The sequence below is a fragment of the Canis lupus genome, chromosome 7 (genome assembly GCF_048164855.1).
Source record: "Canis lupus baileyi chromosome 7, mCanLup2.hap1, whole genome shotgun sequence".
In the NCBI taxonomy this organism is placed as follows: domain Eukaryota; kingdom Metazoa; phylum Chordata; class Mammalia; order Carnivora; family Canidae; genus Canis; species Canis lupus.
In genome coordinates this window covers 59,837,557-59,859,304 of record NC_132844.1, presented here as the reverse complement: position 1 = coordinate 59,859,304, position 21,748 = coordinate 59,837,557, and the positions used below count along the sequence as shown (strand labels likewise).

The 21,748-nt window shown below is 51.4% G+C and overlaps 1 protein-coding gene and 1 long non-coding RNA gene across 2 annotated transcripts; one reads left to right on the top strand and one right to left on the bottom strand.

Moving 5' to 3' along the window:
• Positions 1 to 540: 540 nt before the first annotated feature.
• AARS2 (alanyl-tRNA synthetase 2, mitochondrial) lies at positions 541 to 13,060 on the bottom strand. The gene is made up of 22 exons (XM_072832822.1): positions 12,799 to 13,060; positions 11,778 to 11,969; positions 11,082 to 11,227; positions 10,694 to 10,861; positions 9,785 to 9,929; positions 7,410 to 7,555; positions 7,078 to 7,186; positions 6,699 to 6,737; positions 6,481 to 6,592; positions 5,852 to 5,985; positions 5,298 to 5,442; positions 4,854 to 5,026; positions 4,615 to 4,728; positions 4,386 to 4,526; positions 3,644 to 3,781; positions 3,446 to 3,555; positions 3,180 to 3,288; positions 2,762 to 2,884; positions 2,404 to 2,514; positions 1,777 to 1,860; positions 1,565 to 1,675; positions 541 to 1,205 (listed from the first exon to the last, which is right to left on the bottom strand). Exons 1-22 carry the CDS (start codon positions 13,039 to 13,041, stop codon positions 1,041 to 1,043), a joined length of 2,958 nt encoding a protein of 985 aa, XP_072688923.1. The 5' UTR covers positions 13,042 to 13,060; the 3' UTR covers positions 541 to 1,040.
• On the top strand, positions 6,725 to 10,962 carry LOC140636953 (uncharacterized). The gene is made up of 3 exons (XR_012034211.1): positions 6,725 to 7,267; positions 7,395 to 7,534; positions 8,920 to 10,962. It is a non-coding gene; the product is annotated as an uncharacterized lncRNA (long non-coding RNA).
• Positions 13,061 to 21,748: the final 8,688 nt, after the last annotated feature.

Here is a 21,748-nt window from a genome sequence, read left to right as displayed (position 1 = left end):
ACTCAGTGCCACCTCCCAGGAAACAACGAAGTCACCCCTCCCAATCCTTGTCCTGCCTTCTCTGCAGACCTCATTGCTGCCTTCCATCTGCTGCCTTCTCTTTACTGCGTATTTCCCTGCTAGCAGAAAGCTCCACAAGTGCAGGAAGTTTTATGCCTTTGGTTCTCACCACAGTGTCAGCAGCTGACCAGTACCTGCTGCTCATTTCATTGACAAATCACCAGGGCCTGCCTTCCTGAAAATGGGAAGTTACTGTTAATGAAACAAGCGGCACCAGTGAGGATCTGCACTGCTGTAATGACTTTCACAGGGCAGGTCTGGGTCTCAGCAGCTAGGGACACCTTTGTGAGTGCCCAGAACCCCCTGGTGTGGAAAGCCCATTCGTTAAGCACTTGGGGCAATGAGAATGGTTCTCATTTGGATGCTGGGTGACTTTTCAATCCTATGTGAGGGATCAGACAGGTGACAGGACACCTATAGAAGGATGCTTGGAGGGGAAAGTGACTCTTGTTTAAACAAAAGACCTTCTGGAACTTCCTAGCCTTTGTGAAATTATATATATTAAAGATTTTATTTATTTAACAGGGGTGGGGGATGAGAGCATAAACAAAAGAACAAAAGGAGGGGCAGAGGGGGAGGGAGAAGCAGGCTCCCCGCTGAGCAGGGAGCCCAATGCCAGGCTCCATCCCAGGACCCCGGGATCATGACCTGGGCTGAAGGCAGATGCTCAACCAACTGAACAGCCACTCAGGAGCCCCTTGGTGAAATACTTTGTAATATGCAATCACAGCCAAGACAGTCCCTGGCTCGATATTCACCCTGTGGGAGGGTGTATCTCTGGGTCCATTTCTCTACAGCTCCATCTCCTTGTGTCTACACGGGGGATGGCCCAAGATGGCCGGCCCTCCTGGGCTTAGCTGCTTGGCCTCCAGGCTCCAGTCCTTTGCTCCAGCCTCCAGGGAGGTTCTGCTGGCTCCTGCAGGGCTCCTGGCACTGGCCTGTCTGCTGTTTAGTCTATGTAAGTCCCTGGGTGAGCTGGGTCAGAGTTGGTCGAGGGCATAGGTTCGAGCTGTACTGAGGGCAGCTTCTAGGTCAGCAGTGGTTCCGGTGCCCTGGGCCACCACTTGAGAGCCCCAGGCCTTGCCCCCCATGTGGCTGCATACCGCCAGTGCCCAGGCCTCTGCTGTGAAGGCTGGCATGGCACTCTGGGGACGGAAACAGAAGTGGCAGTGAGGCAGAGCAGCCCTTCCCCAGCTGGGCACATGAGAGGGGAATCAGATAAGGAGGCGGGAGAGCACTGGGCTGGGAACTTGTGTGTGTGGGGTTAACGAATGTCTGCTCCTTGTTTGCAAGGGTGTGTGGCCCTGAGGGGGTGGTGGTAATTAGGGAGGCTCACAGTGCCTTCTCTGGTTGGAGGGCTATGGTTAGGGAGAAGAGATGGCCCTATCCCTGTCCTGGGGTGTCCTCATAGATCCCCTCTACCCTTCCTTGGAGGAATCAAAGGTGTGGAACCTGAGAGCTGGACCAGGATGGGCTGGTGGGTCTGCCCTCTTCCATTCCTTACCTGAGCCACCTGACAGGCACACAGCACGTGCCCCTGTGGCTGGGGGCTGAGGAGGAGCACAGATGTGCAGGGTGCCCGCTCACACAGCTGCCGCACCACCTTCACCAGCACCTGGGAAAGGGAGGGCCGATGGTGACCCTACCACTCTCTGGATTCCCGGCGACCTCCCACTCAGGATGTTCCACCCCCTCGAACCCGGCCCCAATGCTCACTGAGAGGGACTCGGCGGCAACTGTGTCCACGATCAGGGGCCCCTCCGAGTGCCGCTGCAGCAGCTCCTGGGTTTTCTGTGCAGCCTGGGGGGTGGGAAGGGAACCAGCTCTCACTTCCAAAGTGAGCCCCAGTCCAGAAATCCCCACCCCCAGCAAAGGTCTGGCTTTGAGTGGAGGTGCCGGGGTGCTCTGCCTCGAATGGCTTATGTTCTTCCCATCCCCTTTACCTCTTCCCTCTCACCACTGCTCCAGGCCCCCACAAATAGGCCACTGAAGGTGAAGGCCTATGGCTGGAGCACATATGGACGAAAAGGGGGCAGGAGGAAGGTGGATCTGCAGTCAAGGAGCAATGAGGGTTGAATGGCCTGAGTCAGTTGGCTTCCTGGAGGCAGAGTCTGAGGCTGACTTGGGAGTTGAAGAAGAAGCACAGTTTGGCAGAGAGGGAAGGAGGGGAATGGCCTGGTGCTGGTGCCTAGCTAACAAGAGAGACAGGACCTATGCTCCCCCCCCCCCCCCGGCCTCCCGCCCTGCAACTGCCCCATGTCAGACCTGGAGGCTTCTCAGTGTGCATGCTAGAGTGTCTCTGACCCTTGCTGAGCTGTGGGTATCAACCTAACTTCCTCCTACCTGCCTCAGCTCCAGCTTTCGGAGGGCCGTGTTGGCACGCCGCTGTAGCACCTTTAGGGCAGCCTGCAGTTCCCGCCGCTGCCACTGAGGCATCACAGCCGTGTCCACAGCCTACGGCCAGAAGCCCATCAGCCATGCCCTTCCCTGAGCCCAGACTCCAAGGTGGGGGCCAGCATGGAGAGGGAAGATATCACACCCACCACGCCCCACCCTGCAGACAAGCGACAAATATCTAGGCCAGCTGGAGTCCAACAGGAATGCTGGGGAGGGACTGGAAGGGTCTGGGGAGGCAGGGGAAGGGAAAGGGCCAGGAGAGGGTGGGGAGCAGCTGCAGCTGCACAGCAGGGGTGACCCTCACATCAATGAGTCGTCCCATGTCCTTGGATAGTCGGTGAGCCTCCACTACATCCTGGCTGCCTCGACTAAGCCGCTCTGTGGCAGCTTCTACTTCCTGGGCCAGGCTCTGGCCCACCTCTCGGGCCTGCAAGGATAGAATACGATGCTTGGGGCTACTGGCTTACTTTCACTCCCCCAGGACAGGGGCTCTCAACCCATTGTCAGTCAGGGCCAAATTAGAAATATTTAACAATCAGGACCAATCAAGGCACCAAATAATCACAACAGCTGCCAACAGCTGGGATGGCACCATTAGCACACAGGTATGAACCCTGGTTCTGCTGCTGGGCATCCCCCAGCCTGACAGCATCAGCCATGTGTGCCCCTGCCGCCCCCCCATCCACATCCAGCAGTCTCCTGAACCCCGCTGGCATGCTGACCTGCTGGGCCTGCTCCCCAGTGACAGCAAGTAGGCGGACAGTGCCCTTGGTGAGCTGGCGCTCCCCAATGATGACGAGGTCCCCTACAGCCCCTGTGCGCAGCAGGTGCCTGTGGGAAGGGGGAGGGAGAAGGAAGTCAGTGGGGATGGTGGGATTGAAAAGAGTTGCCTAAGCTCCAAACTGGGGGCTGGAGGCTCCAAAGACCAAAGAAGGATGAGGATCCAGGGCCCCAGGTCAGGGCGGGCAGGTAGGCAGGAGTGACTCACGTCCCGCAGCACAGCTCCACAGAGGTCTGCAGTGCAGCTTGGGAGGCTGGGTCCAGTGCACGGGCCACAGGCACCCCCACTGATACCACCCGTACAGGGTCTGGGTATACCTGCAAGAGAGGGTAAGGGGACAAGTCTGTTAACTAGCCTGTGTATGTGGGGCAGTTGATCTCCACCGACCGGGGCTCCCCAACTCACCTCATCCAGAGAGCGCAGGCCAGGGACATGAGCAGTGTGTGCCAGGGCCACCTCCTCCATGTAAACGGCCTCATCCTGCCCCACGGCCTCTTGTACAGTGCCCTCCACTGCCTGGAGCTGCTCTGGGGTCAGTGGAGCCTGGTGGGATGGGGGAGGGGAAACAGATTGACCGGAAGTCAGCTCCGTGCCTATAACGTGGCAGTCAATGTTCACCGACTATCCTCAGGTTCTAAAACAGTGCTCAGTTAATCTTTGTGGAGGAGACAATTCTTCTCCTTATAAAGCTACCTGGAGGCTGGGCCTGCTGGAAACTGCAGCCCTTTCATTAGGCACTAGAAGCTGGTGAAGAAAGGAAAACGCTCTTCTATACCCAGGGAGCTCGCCACAAGGGGCAGCCCTACAGGAGAAACACGGGATGAGGGGGATGCAGGAGCCAGATGTGTGAGGAAGGAAGGGAGACAGGGTGGCAAGGAAGGGAGGACAGCTCAAGTTTGAGCAAGAAGGTCATGGGTGACAGCAGGAAGAAGGAAGCTGGGTGGCTGGAGGTGAAAGGAGGGCTCTGGACACCATGTGGCCTGCCCCCTCCCTGGTATGGGGGGAGCCTGAGGGCAAGATACCCCTCCTTGGGCTCAACAGGTCCTCGGACTGGCTAACCACCCCCTCGCCCCCTGGGCCTCCATCAGACCATCTCTCTGTAAGCCTGCTGCTTCACTCAAAGCTTGTCTTTCTGTGCCCTGCTCACCTGGGTGGCCACGTCAAAGCGCAGCCGCTCGGGATTGAGATGAGAACCTCGCTGCTCCGTGCCTGGGCCCAGGGCCTGCCGCAGGGCCCAGTTTAGCAGGTGCGTGGCCGTGTGCTTCTCCATGCAGCCTAGACGCCAGGCCTGAAACACTTTTGTCACCCAGGATCCTGGGGGGCGGGGAGAGTCGAGACGCTGCAGGATATTCTGAGTGTCTGGGTGGGATCCTTACCTCATCCACATGTAGCTGCACCTGGTCCCCCACCTTCAGGCCCTCAGGGGCCACAGCCTCGTGTAGGATGAAGCCTCCACAGATCTGGGCCCGGGCCACTGGGAACAGCACATCCTGGGGAAGGGCAGGGGCTTAGGCACTAGAGTGACAGCTTGTAGCTCTTCCCTCCCCTTGGCTCCCTTCCCAGCTCAGCTCTGCCGTTTGCAGAAATTAACTTGTGTGTGTGTATGAGGGCTCACCTCCTGGCCCACCCGCACCAGGTAGCCTCGGTCTGAAGCCTGACCCCCCTGTTCAGCGTAGAAGTTGGTTTTGTCCAAGAGGAGGCCACAGTGCTGGCCTTTCCCCACAGAAGCCACAGCTGTCCCATCCTCCAAATATAGCTGGAGCACCTGGGCCTCACAGGGGTTGAACTCTGTCAGGGAGAAGAATAGTGATCAGGGCTAGGCAGGGGTGTGCAATGTGGGATGTGGGTCTGTCTGTGCCTTACTCGAAGCCAAGTAAGCCAAGTGGCTGGGGGTGGGGGGTGGGGGGATGGCGCGGGGGAGGGGCACACTTTCAGGTGTCACAGCGACCCCTGGGGGCTATCGCAGGGGATGCACAGGGCTGGGAGCAACCGTCATAGACATCCCTTTCGGTCACTGCCAGGCACACCTGTGGCCACCAGCCTCAGTCCAGGCTCTCACCATAGCCTCCGCTGGGCCGCAGAGAGTAGTTGTACTTGGGACTGTCGTCAGTTGGGGGCACGCCTCGGCGCTGCAGCTCCCCCAGTGCGTGGACATTCAGCTGCAGTCCCTGCCTCTGAACTGGCTCGGCCTGCCGTGACCGGAGCTGCGGGACAGGCGTATGCGTATGGAAGGGGCACGTGGACAATGCAACGGGATCTGAGCCTCACGGAGCCCTGTCCCCGCCACACAGCTGTGTGGACCGTGCAGCCCCCTCTGGAATAAGCCCACAGGACTTGGCTGGCCACTAGAGACCGTGGGCTGGCCAGTGACCCTCCCATCATGCAGGGTCCCGGGATCAGTCCTCCCTCCCTCACTGCTGCCCTTGGGGGTCCCCTCTCTGGGACGCTGTGCTGCCCTCTCCCCTTCTGCTCCTGTTTAGCCCACTGCACTAGTGTCCTTCTCCACAGGCTGTGTGTACAGGGTAAAGGACAGACCCTACCTCAACCTCGTTTCCCTTAATAGCTGCATTCCTCCCCCAAGAACTCAGGGCTGGGGAAGGGGTTGTCCTGTACCTTGGCCTCCTCCTGGGCCAACCGTGCCAGCCCAGCAGAGTCCAGCTGCACCCCTTTCTCCTCCAGCATTAGCTCTACCAGGTCCAGGGGGAGCCCCAGGTTCCCAGACAGTGATAAGGACCAGGCCACTTCAGCTTTGAGGAAGGAAGACAAAGGGTGTTCAGGGTGAAGGGGCAGGATAGACAGAAGGGGAAGGAATGAAGGAGAAGGAGGAAGAGCTGAGGTTCTTCTAAGCACACAGAAGTCCCCAGGTGCCAAGCACAAGTGTCCCCTCCCTACACTGGATAGGTCCAGGAGGGGTTAGCCTTCAGGCTCTAAGGCCAGAGCTGGGGGTAGCCCAGGGCACTTCGTTATCTGTCATTTCAGAGGAGAAGGGAAGCTCGATCTCGGCATGATGCCAGCCTTGGAAAGCAGACTGGAGGCCGGGCCAGCTGGGCAGTGAGGAAGTGGGGAGAAACAGGGTGGTGTCTGGCCACAGAGAGGTCTGGGTGTTGGAGATGGTGCAGGGAGAGGGACATGAGGGGGGAGGGTGTGGACGCTAGGCACAGGCCTGCCCCAGAGCTCCCTCCTCCACCTGTCTTGGCTCGCCTAAGTGAGGCCCTCACGCCGTGGCTAGTCACTTCACTCACCAGGGAACAATTCAGAAGGCCCCAGGCACCTCAGGGTCTGATCGATGATCCGCCGACCCCGCTGCAGGGAGGCCAGGAAGGCTGCCTCCTCCTCTGATACCAGGCTGGCTATCTGAAAGGGGAGGGGCAGGGCAGCGCTGGATCTAGGGCTCCTCAGGAGAGCCGCTTTCCACCCAGAGTCTTGTCGCCCCCCCACCCTCCCCATCCAGAGCCAGTACCTGGGCTGAGTGCTTCTGTAGTTCTGGATAAGTATCCCCCTGAGGGAGGTAGAAGGCGGAGGAGATGTGAAAGGCAATCGGCCTGCTGGTACCTCCCTTCCCTGGGCCTCTCTGACGACACCAGCCTTGGGAGCTCAGCTCAGGCTGATGATTAGGGAATGTAGGCAGAAAGGGGTCCCAAACTCAGAGGCTCAGCAGCCTGGGCAAGGAGGCCTCTTGAGGGCTCTCCACTTCTTGTATGCAATCCCAGCTTTCTGAGCCCCACAGGACCTGCGCTGGACACTTCGGGTGGGGAGTCTAGGCTGGGGGCACTGTCTGGACTCAGCTGTAAGCTTCCTGAGTACCTAGGGAGACCCAGAAGAGTAGGCTCTGCCCTCACCAGTATCTCCACCACTACAGGCACCAGGCTGCCTAGGAACCCCGGTGGTGCCTGCAACACCTCCGTAGAGAACCGCACAGCTCGACGGAGGATCCGACGAAGAACCAGCCTGGAGGGGTTCAGAGGCCAAATATGAATGCCCAGCAACCCTTGGTCAGCAGTATGGAGAGTGGGGAGGACAAAGTCCAGAGTGTGTGCTCTCATCTCAGAGCTTCCTGCCTTTCCCCACTCCTCCTGTCATCTCAACCCAACCCACCTCTCCATCCCCTTCCTTCCTCTCCCCTGCAACCACCACCAGCCCCTGCCTCTCTCTGTAGCCCTTCCAGACTCACGGGGCGCCCGACATTCCAGGGTAGACACCATCAGCGATGCAGACACTGAGTGTGCGGATGTGATCGGCCACCACGCGATATGCCATGTCTGTGCGACCCTTGTCTGCTGCTCCGACCTGGCCCAAGTAAGGGGGTGCCCCGCAACCCTGGCGAGTGGGAGACAAGGAGACATGGCTGCTGGCCCCGCCTGACGTGGCTCAGGTGGAGTGCTCTTCATCATTCCCAGAGCATCTACCTTTACGCCTAAAGCCGGCCACTTATATGGAACGGCCTGGCTGGAGGGGCTTCAAACATGAATGGGAGCCAGTCCCTGTCCTCCCAGGGCCATATTCAGCACTAACAGTGATCACAGCTGTGATCACGTAATGAATTCCCACTATCAGAACAGTGTGGGTACTTGAATGACGCGTTGTCTAATATCCAAAACATCCTGCTCTGGGAGGTATTACTAGCCTCGCTTTAAAGAGGAAACTGAGGCTCAGAGGAGCTGAGTGCCACAGGCCACTCAATCCATGCGAGCAGATTTGAGATTTAAAGCTGGTCCATCTGACTCCAGGCGCTCTTGGCTGCCCATACCTACTCCTCCAGCCTTTACGGGGTTGGGGGTGGGTGTCAGCTGTGCCTATGTGTAAGCGCACTGAAGCAGATGCCTAATTCATCAAGCTCCATACCTGGAGCCCCAAACCTGTCTCTTTCCTGAGCTTCCCCCTTTCCCTGCACAGTCCTGCCATCCACCACACTGCTCAGAGTCAAAAACTAGGGAGCAGGCCTTGACTTTTATTTCCCCTCCTCATCTAATCCATCACTGGGGCCTTCTGCTCCCATCTCTGTGAGAGGTTTCTTTCTTTTTTTTTATTTTAAGATTTTATTTATTTATTCATAGACACAGAAAGAGAGGCAGAGACACAGGCAGAGGGAGAGGGAGATGCAGGCTCCATGCAGGGAGCCCGATGTGGGACTCGATCCTGGGTCTCCAGGATCACACCCCAGGCTGCAGGCAGCGCCAAACCGCTGCGCCACCGGGGCTGCCCTCTGTGAGATCTTTCAAATCAGTTACTCTTCTCCACTTCCACCTACACCACGTCCTACTGTCTCTTTCCTGGACTCTGCAAAAGCCTCCCAGTTACTCTTCTTCTCAGGTCTCCCTCCAGCCCATCCTCCACACAGCGAGAGTGGCATGCCCCCCCCCCCCCACCTTAGAGCACTTCTCACTGCACTTAGAATAAAAATCCCACTGTGCATTTCAAGGCCCCAGGAGGTTTGACTTCTGCCTTCCTTTCTATGGGAGACTGTTTCAAAAATGTCCACAATCCTTCCCTTTCCTGTGTGCTTGCCACTTTACAATGTGACCAAAGCTGCTTCCCATCCAGGGATGGAATTGTTTCTCCACCCCTTGAATCTGGGCTAGCTAACCTTGTGACACCCTTTGGCCAACAGAATGAGGTGGACACGACACTGTTCTGAGCCCAGGCCTCAAAAGGCCTCTGTGTACTTCTATTTTTCTTCTTAGAACCTTGCTGAGTTATGACGTGAACAAGCCCCAGCTAGTCTGGTGCTTGACCGACATGCAGCCTGGTCACCCACGATGCCCTGAACTGCCAGCCAGCCAGCCGATCCTTGGAAGTAGAACTTCCTCACAGCTGACTACAGGTCTATGAATGAACTCACAGAAGACCAAAAGAATGACCCAACAAAACCCAGCTAGCATTGCTAGCCCACAGACTTATGCTACATAACTTATTATTTTAAAATACAAAGTGTTAGGTGGGTTGTTACACAGCAAAATCTCAGTGACACATTCTCCAGCTACATCCCACGTGACTCTACTTTAGCTAGCTGGCCACCCTTGTGTTCCTTTCCTGCCTCACATCCTTGGTACCTGCTGTCCCCTCTACCTGGAATGAGCTTCCTGTGGCTGGCTCCTCCTCTTTCAGGTTTCAGCTCAAAGATCATCTCTTTGGTGAGCCTTCCCCACACACCGGGTCTAAGATTCCTCTGTACCCATCCCCTTCTCCTTGTTACTGTCACCCACCTGTACTGCCTGGTCACAATCTGCAATCCTGTTCAAATCTGCCATTTGTTCTTTCACACATTTATTATTTATCTCCTAGGCTACAACATAATCTCTGTGATCTCTTTTCTGTTTACTATTATTCTCCCGTACCAAGTACAAAGAACTTCACCCAAAGTAGGCACTCAACACATACTTTTTGAATGAAGGAAGGAAGGAAGGAGTTAGGGGCAGTATCAGGTAACAAACATGAATCTCAGCCTCATGTTTGACCCTGGTATCCTTGGCTGGTCATGAGGGAGTATGTGAAGTACTCAACAAAGACGGAGAGCAATAGCTTCTGGAAGGGAAGAGGCAAGCTCACCTGGTGTATGGCTTTGAGCAGCGGGGAAAAGAGGTCAGTGTCGTAGGTGGAGGGTGTGCCTTGCAGCACAGCTACCAGTCTTTCCAGGCCCATTCCTGTGTCCACGTGCCGCTGGGGCAGGGGCTGCAGGCTTCCATCTGTCTCTCTGGCCAGGGAAGGTGTGCAAGGTGAGGCCCCACATAGGATTTCAGGGGTGAGGCAGATGCCCAAATGCAGTGGAGGAATGAGGGGGCTGAGAGTGGGAGGAACCAGAAGGCAGTATCCACCCCTCCCACTGAAGACAGATAGCGATGGCCTTTGTTCCTGTGTGTACTTTCTCATAAAGGGTGATCTCCACCCTCACCCCTCCGCCTCTCAATGGGACCCACACATCCCCTTTCTGGGATAGAATTCTTTGTCCTGAGAAAGAGACACGTCAAAGCTGGAGGAAAATCTCAGAGATCATGAAGCTCAGCATCATCCTGTGATACAACAGCAGAGGCCTAAGAGGAGCAATGACTAGTTTAAACTGTTATAAGCATAGTCAGTTGGGCATCTGACTCTTGGTTTTGGCTCAGGTCATGGGATCAGGCCCCCGCATTGGGATCCATGCTGAGCATGGAGCCTGCTCCGGATTCTCCTGAGATTCTCTCTTTCTCCTTCTCCCTCTGCACCCCTCCTCAGTTCCTGTGTGCTCTCGCTCTCTCAAACAAACAAACAAACAAACAAACAAACAAACAAACACTGTTAAGTGCACAGACTAGAGTTAAATCAATTATTATCTGAAAAGTATTTAGCAATGTGCCTGGCACACAATAAGCACCATTTAAGTGTTTGTTTTTCTTTAATAAGAAGCAGATCAAAGTCTCTTGGCTACCGCCTTTTCCATTTCTGGCCAGGGATTTTCCTCCTGCTTCAGCATTCCATTACCTGTTGTGTTGAATGAAGACCAGATTCCAAAGCTCCACCAGCTGGGGGGCTCCCACTCTACCAGCCAGGTCATAGTGGATCTCGGTACAGGGCCCACATGGGCCAGTGTCCCCCATCTCCCAGAAGTTCTCTTCTGGTCCAAAGGAAAGCACATGGCTGGCATGCACCCTGAGAAGAAAGCCGGATGAGTAGTAGGAAGACAGACAAACCTGGAAGCCAGAACGCTCTTTGCCATGAGAGCCTCTCCATCAAGCTCATCAAGAGGAGAGACAAGGCTGACCCCAGTCTGCTAGGATATGTTGAAACTCTGAGGACTAATGCTGGTACTCTCTATTTGCCAGTCCTTGTGCCCTCCAGAGATGGACAGAAGGGGCAGAGGCAGACTTACCCTAAGTTGAGCCAGATGTCCCTGCTCTCTAGGTCTGGGTCCAACCCTGCCTTGGGGTCACCACCAAAGTAGGAGACCCAGAGCCTGTCCTTAGGGATCCCATAGACTTGAGTCAGCAGTTCCCAGGCCATGCTGCAAGCCTCTTCCTGCAGGGGAAACCCACATGGGTTGGGAGGAGGAAAATGGGTAAGAAGATGGCTCCACTGAAGTGTCAATCAAGCCACAAGACTTTAGCCCTCAGCTTTAGACAAAATTGCACTGCCCACCTTGTTTCCAGAACAAACCATGACCATTTCTGCTTCAGGTTTTTTTTTTTTTTTTGTCCTGCCTAGAAAGTTTCCCCTCTTCTAAATCCTTTCTTTCAAGTCCCACCCTCTTCATCAAATTGTCTTTCCACCCTAACCCTGGGATGATTCCTAACTCCTGCATTTTAGTATTTCTGTCTGACCATTTATTCACACAATTACTGATTAGCCGTTAGGCAAGAAGCACAATCCTGGTCCTCAAGGAGCTTACAATCCAATTAGGGAAGTGAAACACATTCCTACCACACATGTTCACTTGTGTCACTTCACCTCTGTGTCTAGTAGGAGTCCTGTCTAAGGAGACACTAGGAATGGAGACAGGACTAATCCTGAGGCCCTGCTTGGCTGACAACTGGCCCTTTCCTAACTTCAGGGCTTCCTGGAGACTCACCTTAAAATATTCACCCCCAAAAGCCCAATTGCCGAGCATCTCGAAGAAGGTATGATGGGAAAGGTCCCGGCCCACGTCTTCCAGGTCGTTGTGGCGTCCTCCAGCCCTCACACATTTCTGGCTGTTGGCCACACGTCGGAAGCCTGCCATCTCGCTTCGTGGATTCACAGTGCCCAGGAAGATCGGCTTGAACTGGAAACACATGAAGGTCCCAGTGCTCACTCCCTCAGGAGAAGGGAAAGGCGGGGAGTGGGGTGTTCAGACTGAAGGCTGGCTGTGCCCCTGAGAGTGCAGTGGGGTCTTGGACAAGGGGGCAATCTGGGAGCATGGCGGCACCCATCTCTGGTGTGTGTAGAGCAGACCAGGGGTAAATAAATCACCAAACAGAGGCCTCCTGCTAGTACATCAGGCAAGGTAAAAGAAGGAGGTGTGTGTTGGCTGGAAACAGAACACTGAATGGCTTCCTCCCCCATTTCAGCTTCTTCAAACCACGCGCAATAAATGGTATAAAACCCAGACCACAGGGCACACTTCACAGAGCCAGCGTTTAACAGCCTTGAAGGCTAAGCTATTCCCCTCACCCTGCTCGCCCACTTTACAGAGGAAGACAAAGAAATCTAGACAGGAAGCGGTGCTCAAAGTCAAAAGCTTAGAGGACACAGCCCAGCACACATTAAGTGCTCAACACACATTTATTTAATGAATCAGTTCTCCTTATTTAAAGCATGAATGGATGAAGCCAGACTTCCCCCGCCAGCCTGCCCCCGAAGAACGCCACACACCACACCCTCCATTCTTGGACCTAAAACTCCCTCCAAACCCTGGCGTTCCCCGGCCTAGCCCTGCCCACGCCCACGCCCACGCCCGCGCCCGCGCCGGGCGTCACTCAGCCCGACCACGCGCGGCCCTTCCCCCGCGAGCCACGAGCTCCGCCCCTCGCCTCTTTCGCCCAATCCCGCGCCGCCTTTCTCCCACGATAGCTCACGAGCTCCGCCCCCGCGCAGGGTAGCCCCGCCCCTACCTGGTTCATGCCGGCGTTGACGAAGAGCAAGCTGGGGTCGCCGCGGGGCCGCACGGAAGCGGACGGCACCAGCCGGTGGCCATGGCGGTCCCGAAAGAAGCTTAGGAAGGCGTCTCGCACGGCGGTGGCCTGGGCCGGAGGGGGCTCGGATGAGAGCGGCCGGCGGCTGGGGCCCCCCCACAGGGGCGACCTTCGAATGGCCCGCCGCAGTCCCCCGGCGGCCGCTGCCATCGACGCCGCCATCTTAACTCGGGGCAGTGACTTCACGGGGTCAAAGGACACCGCGGGGATGGACGGTGACGGGGGAAGGAAGCCGCGCGCTTTTTACAGCGGCCCCTGGCGGTAGGAGGACTCGAGGCAACCTCTGGCTCCTGGGTGGAAGTGACTTCAGCAGGAGTAGGCCTAGCTAGCACAGCTGCCCGGCATGTAGTAGGCCCTTAATGAATTTGTCATATTTATTAAGATTTACTTATATATTCATGAGAGAGAGAGAGAGAGGTAGAGAGACGTGGGCAGAGGGAGTAGTAGGCTCCCCGCAGGGAGCCCGATGCAGGACTTGATCCCGGGACCCCAGGATCACGCCCTGAGCCGAAGGCAGACGCCCAACCGCTGAGCCACCCAGGCGCCCCAAACAAATGCTGATTTAGAGCCTAGTGCCAGGCATTGTTTTAGGCCCTTAAGGTGTATATTAGTCACAACATTAACCAAAATCCCTTGCTCTCCAGAGATCTGTATTGTAGTAATTGTTAGGTTTATTAATTTTGCAAGGTTGCAGCTGGAATTGCAGTGAACAGGCCGGGATTCAACTGCGTGTGTGTGTTTGTGTTTCCAGGCTGAGGGAGGAAGGCTGAAGTAGCACCAAGAGAGGTAATACCAGCATTCATTCAAGAAGCATTCAGTAAATACATATTGAATATCAGCTATGTGCCAGGCACCCTCCCAGAGACTTGCCAAAGCCCTTTGCCCTTTTGTTCTTAGGGACCAAAGCAGGCCCTTTGGGACAGGAGTCTAGTGGAGACAGAAGCCAAACAGCATCTGCTCCGTTATTAATTGCTTAATAACATTTGATCTTTTACTTGTTTTAAAATATTTTATTTATTTATTCGTGAGAGACACAGAGAGAGGCAGAGAGGGAGAAGCAGACTCCCTGTGGGGAGCCAGATGTGGGACTCGATCCCTGAACCGGGACCAGGCCCTGAGCCGATGACAGACACTCAACCGCTGAGCCACCCAGGTGTCCCAACGTTTGGTCTTTTGATTTGCCTGGGGATTAGAGAGAATCCAGGTTGTCAGTGCAAGAAGAAGCTGTTGACCAACAGCGGCACAGATTTCTCTCTCGGCTTCCCAATGCCCTAGGGATTTGTGTGTTTTGCATTAGGGCAAGAGAGATACCTGTTCCACCTCCTGCTTCTGTCTTTTTCTCCATGGTAACAGCTGTGACCGAAAAGCCGGCACAGGCCCTTGAGGGTACAGCCAGGGTCCTCATGGGGCTTCTCATGATAACCTCTGCTCTTGGTTTGGGAAATTAAACAGGTTAAGAAGAGAAAAAAAGCCCAACGGGGGCCGCAGAGCTGTAATCAGGGTGGTCACCTACAAGGCCTTAGCTAACCACCGTGGTCTTTTGATCGTTCTTTATGAGTTATGTTCTTTAGGGACTTTTGAAACATGGTTTCTTTGGGAAATGTGTAGTCTTTTTTTGGACTTGAGTTTCTATAGCAATAGTGAATTATCAACATTGTATTCTGACAGAGCTCGTAGCATCCATCCCAAGATCCTCTGTTTCTTCCCTTGCCCATGTAAATTAAAGGAGTTGTTTTGAAAGTGTGTTTTGCCTGTTTTGGTTTTTCCAATGTTTTTGGAACAGGAACCCAAAGCCAGATGGGGATTTCTATGAGATTGATGATCTTGAGACAAGACTGTGAAATTCTTCCCCAAACTGAGATGGGAGTGTTTTGCTAGAGAAAATCTAGCTGGGGCCTCCAACCAGTACTGATGTCACCTTTCTTTTTCAGATTTTTTCCAGAAGGTTTTTAGATTTTGTTTATTAATTTTAGAAAGCAGGAGGAGGAGCAGAGGGGAGGGAGAGAGAGGGGAAAGCATGTCAAGCTGACTCTGTTGAGTGTGGAGTCTGACTCGAGGCTATCTCACGATCCTGAATCATGAGCTGAGGTGAAAACAAGAGTCAGATACTTTGCCAACAGCCACCCAGGTGCCACAGGGACTCTGTGTTTGGACAAACGTGAATCCGGTGTGGAGCCGTGGATTATTTTTCCAAACAGCTTTATTGAAATATAATTCACATACCTTACAATTCACCCATTTAAAGTGCACCAATTCAGTGGCTTTCAGTACATTCAGAGTCATCATCATAATCATTCTCAGCACACTTTCATCACCACCAAAAGAAACCTTACAACCTTTACCTGTTAAGCAGCCCCCAGCCCTCTCAGGCCTAGGCATCTTTTAATCTACTTTGTCTCTGTAGATTTCCCTATTCTGAACATTTCATATAAATAGAATTACAATATATGGTCTTTTGTAACTAGCTTCTTTTTTTTTTTTTAAGATTTTATTTATTTATTCATGAGAGACACAGAGAGAGGCGGAGACATAGGCAGAGGGAGAAGCAGCCTGATGTGGGAAGTGATCCCAGGATCCCCAGATCATGACCTGAGCCAAAGGCAGACGCTCAATCACTGAACCACACAGGCATCCCATGTAACTGTTTTCTTTCACTTAGCATATCTTCAAGGTTTATCCCATGTTATAGCATGTATTGTGGATTTTTGGAAATGTATTTCTTGAGTTCTGTTTGAAGAAGGGTTTTTCCTCCATCTTACTATTTTGTCCCTGCCACTAAAAAATGATCGTTCTCTTTTCTTTAAATGTGGTATTCTTGGGGAACCTGGGTGGCTCAGTGATTGAGCGTCTGCCTTCAGCACAGGTCATGATCCTGGGGTCCTGGATCGAGTCCTGCATTGGGCTCCCCGCGGGGAGCCTGCTTCTCCTTCTGCCTGTGACTCTGCCTCTCTGTGTCTCTCATGAATAAATAAATAAAATCTTTAAAAAAAAAAAGTGATACTCTCTGGTAGTCAGTCTCTTTTTTCCCCCAGTGAAGTCAAGTAGGTCTTTTAGAATTGTGATGTTCTGATTTGCCACTGTCCTCTGATGAGGAAGTGAAGCTTAAGGTCTGCAGTTTCTCAAGATACATACATATGGAGAGAACTCACCCGACTGGGAAGTTACTGACCTGGGAGCTTCTCTCGGCAGTACTTTTCATCTGTCTTAGTATTTGTAAGAATTTCATTTTGGGGTGTAAAAGGCAAAATTTGGTCGGTTTCCTGGGAGCTGTTCAGCTGGGTTTGGGTGCTGCTTTCCCTGGGTCTGGGATTGCCTTTGTCTTGTTGTTTGGCTTACTTATCTTGGCAGGTCCAAGATGCCCATTCTTTGTGCCTTCTCTTTTTGCCTCATTTGTGAGAAGCAACGCCCTTATTCTGGGAATGGAAATTGTCCTTCCTGATTTCCCCATTGGCTTTGAGAGCAGGAACCTGAGGTCAGTGATGCATTCTGTCCTGGACTGATGGTCAGAGGAGACACAAGGGAATTTTTACTCTTACTGATCATAGGGAACTCAGCTTTGGGAACTTCCTCATCATAAAAGCTGTCTTTTAGTGTCGAGGTGAAAAGTTCCCATAAGAGGTATTTCTAGTTTTGTTTATTTATTTATGGCTTTGACTTATCTCGATTGTGAAAGCAACACTTGTCAAATATTAGTATGCATAGAGATTTCATGGGATCTTGTTAAAAACACAGACACTGACTCAGTAGGTCTGGGTAAGCTTGAAATTCTGTGTATCAACTAGGCTCCTGGGTGGTGCTCTTGCTGGCCTTAGCCTAGGAGACCTTACCCTGAGTGACAAGGCTGTGGTAGAGGACTTGTGGCAAGAGTCGGGACATAGGCTTTTGCTTGGGGCAGGGTCCTAAGGTTTGGATGTTCTTGGCCTCACTCCCCTTTCTCCCCGAGCAAGTGGGTGGAGCTGGGGGGGAGTGGGGGGCCTCCCCGTGTTCATGCTTGCTGCCACCAGCTTCAGCTTGGGTCAAGGTGGGGACCTGCGTCCTCCTGTTGCTAAGAGACGGGGAGGCTGAGGGGAGCAAGGGCAGGGGATGGGAGCAGAGCCTTGCCCGTGAGGACCGGCGAGGGTGTGGGGGTGTGGGTTCCACAGATAGGAGCCCCCTGGTATCAGGAATTCAGTGATTAGTGGAGCCTCAGTGTGGCAATGCCCTGTTTGTCCATATTCATTTTTTAAATGACTAAATTTTAATTTTTATTATAAATTTTTTTAAAGATTTATTTATTTATTTATTCATGAGAGATAGAGAGAGAGAGAGAGAGGCAGAGACACAGGCAGAGGGAGAAGCAGGCTCCATGCAGGGAGCCCGATGTGGGACTCGATCTTAGGTCTCCAGGATCACGCCCTGGACTGAAGGCAGTGCTAAACTGCTGAGCCACCCGGGCTGCCCTAAATAACTACATTTTTATTTTTATTTTTTATTATTTTTTTAAATAACTACGTTTTTAATGGTTATATGTAAGTACCTACATAACATCCTCGATTCGCCTCTTGCCAGGAAAATCTAAAATATTCTCTATCTGGTCCTTTGGAAAAAGATGGCCAGTCCCTGTGTTAGAGATTTTTTGTTTTTGTTTTGTTTTTGTTTTTGTACTACCCACCCCCCCACTAAATCACATAATAAAACACAGATGTAGAAAAGTCAACCAAATCAAATGTATAGCTTAATTATTAGAAGGCAAACATCTTTGTATTCACCATCCAGGTCACAAAATAAAACTTTGCAGCAACCCCAGAAGCTCTCCTTGGACTCTCCCCCTACCCAACCACGTTCCCTCTTCTGAAAGGAACCCTCACTTTCCCTCACTTTCATAGTAATTATGATTTGGGGTGTCTTTACAGTTTTTTCACCCAAATATACATCCCTAGATGCATTTTATTTATTTTTATTTTTAATTTTTTTTAAAGATCTTATTTATTTATTTGAGAGACAGAGAGGGAGAGTACAAGCAAGCAAGCAAGAGAAGCAGAGGGAGAGAGATAGGGAGAGTCAGAATCCAGGCTGAGCAGGGAGCCTGACATGGCTCTATCCCAGGACCCTGGGATCATGACCTGAGCTGAAGGCAGACGCCTAACCTACTGAGCCACGCAGGTGCCCCCTTAGATGCATTTTAAAAAGCTTTCTTAAAATACACTTTCAGTCTTTTTATCTGTGGATTTCCTCTTAATCTCCTTCTTTTCCTTATGGTGTGTAGAATTTTTCAGTCTGTTTTTGCTGACTGCATATTCAGTGTTGAACTCATTCAACATTTTCTGCCCTCTCTTATTTCAATCAAGTTAGCACCTAGATCCGGAAACATAATCTGACACAGGTTTGGATCACTTTGGTGATACTCTACATTGTAGTGTACTCTTTCATCAGAGAGCACATTGATGTCTGGCTTTCTTTTCTTTCTTTCTTTCTTTCTTTCTTTCTTTCTTTCTTTCTTTCTTTCTTTCTTTCTTTTCTTTCTTTCTTTCTTTCTTTCTTTTTTAAAATATTATATTTATTTATTCTTGAGAGACACAGAGGGAGAGGCAGAGACATAGACAGAGGGAGAAGCAGGCTCCTCACAGGAAGTTGATCCCCAGACCTGGGATCACACCCTGAGCCGAAAGCAGATGCTCAACCACTGAGCCACGCAGGCGTCCCTGTGTCTGGTTGTTTTTCTTTCCTTTTTTTTTTTTAATTTTTTTTTTAAATTTATGATAGTCACACAGAGAGAGAGAGAGAGGCAGAGACACAGGCATAGGGAAAAGCAGGCTCCATGCATCGGGAGCCCGATGTGGGATTCGATCCTGGGTCTCCAGGATCGCGTCCTGGGCCAAAGGCAGGCGCCAAACCGCTGCGCCACCCAGGGATCCCTGGTTGTTTTTCTTTGATCTTAGTAGCAACATACACAAAATGTCTGTATCTGTTAATTCAGTGAATGGTGCCACATGGTGATATTTATATTCTATCATTTCTTTTTCATTTATCAGTTGGAATCTTTCTAAAAAGAGATACTTCCTCTAATCTTGTTTTTTTATTTTTTTTTTTTTCACCAGTGGTACAGTTAATGTAGAAAAGGCAGGATACATGCTTGATTTTTCTCTATTAAGTTAATCAGCTTTTAAGATAGCGAATTTGTTTCCTATCACCCTTCAAAGGTGATCTATTATGTTTTTCAGTATAAATTATGAACTGCAGCATTTTTGATGATTTCAGTCCATTGCAATTGTTATCTCTATTAAAACTAAGATTGTTCCATCTTTCCTCAGCAAGATTTTCTTTGATTTGACTTCCAAGTCTTTTTGTCATGATCCTGGTAGTCATTGATAGGTTCCTTACTTTCTGTTATGACAAGATATTTTTGGCTCACATTGTACATTTTTTGTCTCAGACTTGGAAACAGCCATTTCCAAAAGCCCTGGTTACTTTTGGTAGGGAATGACATTTCCAAACAACAAACTGGGTGCTGGGATGCTCATTGCTATTGAGTTGGTCTTTGTTTCTAGTTTTTTATGGAGGACAGAGATAGGAAAAATATCTATTTACAGATAAAGTGTTCCATTAGAAGTTTTTTTCCTTAGAGGTAGGGTGCATGTGCGCACACGAGCGAGCAGGAGGGGGGGGGCAGAGGGAGAGAGAGAATCTCAAGCAGGCTCCACATCCAGCACGGAGTCCAATGTGGGACTCAGACTCATGACCCTGAGACCATGACTTGAGCCAAAATCAAGGGTCAGATGCTTAACCAACTAACCCCTCAGGCACCCCTTCATTAGAGGATTTTAAGCATGGAAGTGACATGATCTGATTTATACTTTTGAAAGATCATTCCACCGTGAAAGCTTGGACTATGAGAGCAGGAGGGGAAGCAGGAATGTCTATTAGGATGGTGTTGTCCAGGAGAGAGGTGGTGGACAAGACTGAAGCAGCAGAGAATAGAAGAAGTTGCTGGATTCAGGCTATCTGTGGAGACAGCTATTGATGCTAATGGATGGGATGCTGTGAAGGAGGGAGGAGACTCATTCTAAGTTTAAGAGCTGAGGAACTGGGGTGGGGGTGTGTGTGGTGCCATTCACTGGCATGGGAAAGTCTGCAGAAGGAGAAGGTCTCTGGAAGGGAAAACAAGAGTTTGCTTTGGATATATTAAGTTTAAGTTTGGACATCTTAGTGGAGATGTCACCCGATGGGTATAAAAGTCGAGCAGAGAAAAAAAAAAGTCGAGCAGAGAGGCAAGTCAGAGCTACAGCTATAAATTTGGGAGTCACTAGTACATCTGTGGTCCTGGATGAGAGAAGATCACCTAGTAGAAGAGTGAGATGAAGGAGAAGCAAAGAGAGTCAGTTCTCAGCTGTGTCCTGGGGAGCCAGACGAGGAGAGCCAGCTGGGAAGCTTGAAAAAGCACTGGAGGCCAGGAGGAAAACTAGAAAGAGGGTGGTCACACCAAAATGTCAAGAAGAGATGATGTTGTAGAAGGAGAGAATGGCCAGTTGTATTGAGTGTTGGGCAAGATGAGAGTGGAGACCTGACCAATGGACTGGGAGAGATTGCAGAAATTTCAGTGGACTCGTGGGAAAGAAGGGCCAAGGTGGTGAGAAGGGCTGGAGGCGAGGGTGGGGGGAGTTGAGAAGGCGGGCCCCAGAAATATAGGCAACTCTGGAGGGAATTTGCAGGGAAGAGAAGCAGAAAAATATAGTAGAGGTTGGAAGGAGCTCTGGGCCCAAGGGGTCGATCTATCTCATTCCCTCTCTCTTTTTTCTGTGTTCATTTCTTTTTAAGAATGGCCACATTAAGGCTTGTTTTTGGGCAGATAGGTATGATCCAGTACAGAGAAGAAACTGATAAAGCCAGAGAAGGAGAGGACTTTTACAGTGGCAAAGTTTTTAAGTATTTGAAGAGATTGAAAAATTCAGTACAGGGGCACCTGGGTGGCTTAGCGGCTGAGTATCTGCCTTTGGTTCAGGTCATGATCCAGGGGTCTTGGGATTGAGTCCCACATCAGGCTCCCCATGGGGAGCCTGCTTCTCCCTCTGCCTGTGTCTCTGTCTCTCTCTCTGTGTCTCTCGTGAATAAATAAATAAAATCTTAAAAGAAAAAGAGAGAGAAAAATTCAGTATAAAAGGGAGAAATAGGCCAGAGTCAGGAGCTGCGACACTACTATTAGCAAGGGAAGGAAATCTGGATACCACCGCTAGTAGATTGCGGAGCTAGGGTTGGAAAAGCCAGGGAGTGCTCCTTCTCCTGCGTCTGTTTCCTTAGTGAACATGTAGTGAGGTGAAGAGATGAAATTGCTGCCTTGAAAAGCCCCTTTTCTTTTATTTTAAACATGCATTTGATTCTTTTTTATTTTTTCTTAAAGATTTTATTTATTTGAAAGAGAGAGCACACGAGCAGAGGGTTGGGTCAGAGGGAGAGGGAGAAGCAGACTCCCTGCTCAGCAGGGAGCTGGATATGGGGCTTAATGCAGGGTGTGGCTTGATGTGGGGTGGGGCTCCATGCAGGACTCCATCCTAGGACCCTGAGATCAAGACCTGAGCCAAAGGCAGACACTTAACAACTGAACCACCCAGGCACCTCTGCCTTGAAAAACTTCTTGAAGGAGATTTAGGGAAGTGTAGTAGATTGGCTGATAGTGTTGGCTGCTCATTTAAGATTTGAGGTAAAAATAACTTTTTCATGACTCTGTAAGGGGACAGATGGTAACTAGATTTATTGTGATGATCACATATATAAATATCTCAATGTATACAAATATTGAAAGTAATATGTTATGCACCTGAAACTAACACAGTGTCGTATGTCAATTCTCTCTCTCTCTCTCTCTCTCTTTTTTTAAGATTTTATTTATTTATTC

Coding starts and splice junctions, on each gene's coding strand:
- AARS2 (XM_072832822.1), bottom strand. CDS start 13,041: ATGGCGGCGTCGATGGCAGCGGCCGCCGGGGGACTGCGGCGGGCCATT. Junction 5,986..6,480: donor GCCTTCTGAATTGTTCCCTG/GTGAGTGAAGTG, acceptor CCTTCCTCAAAG/CTGAAGTGGCCTGGTCCTTA. Junction 2,515..2,761: donor ACATGGGACGACTCATTGAT/GTGAGGGTCACC, acceptor TTCTGGCCGTAG/GCTGTGGACACGGCTGTGAT.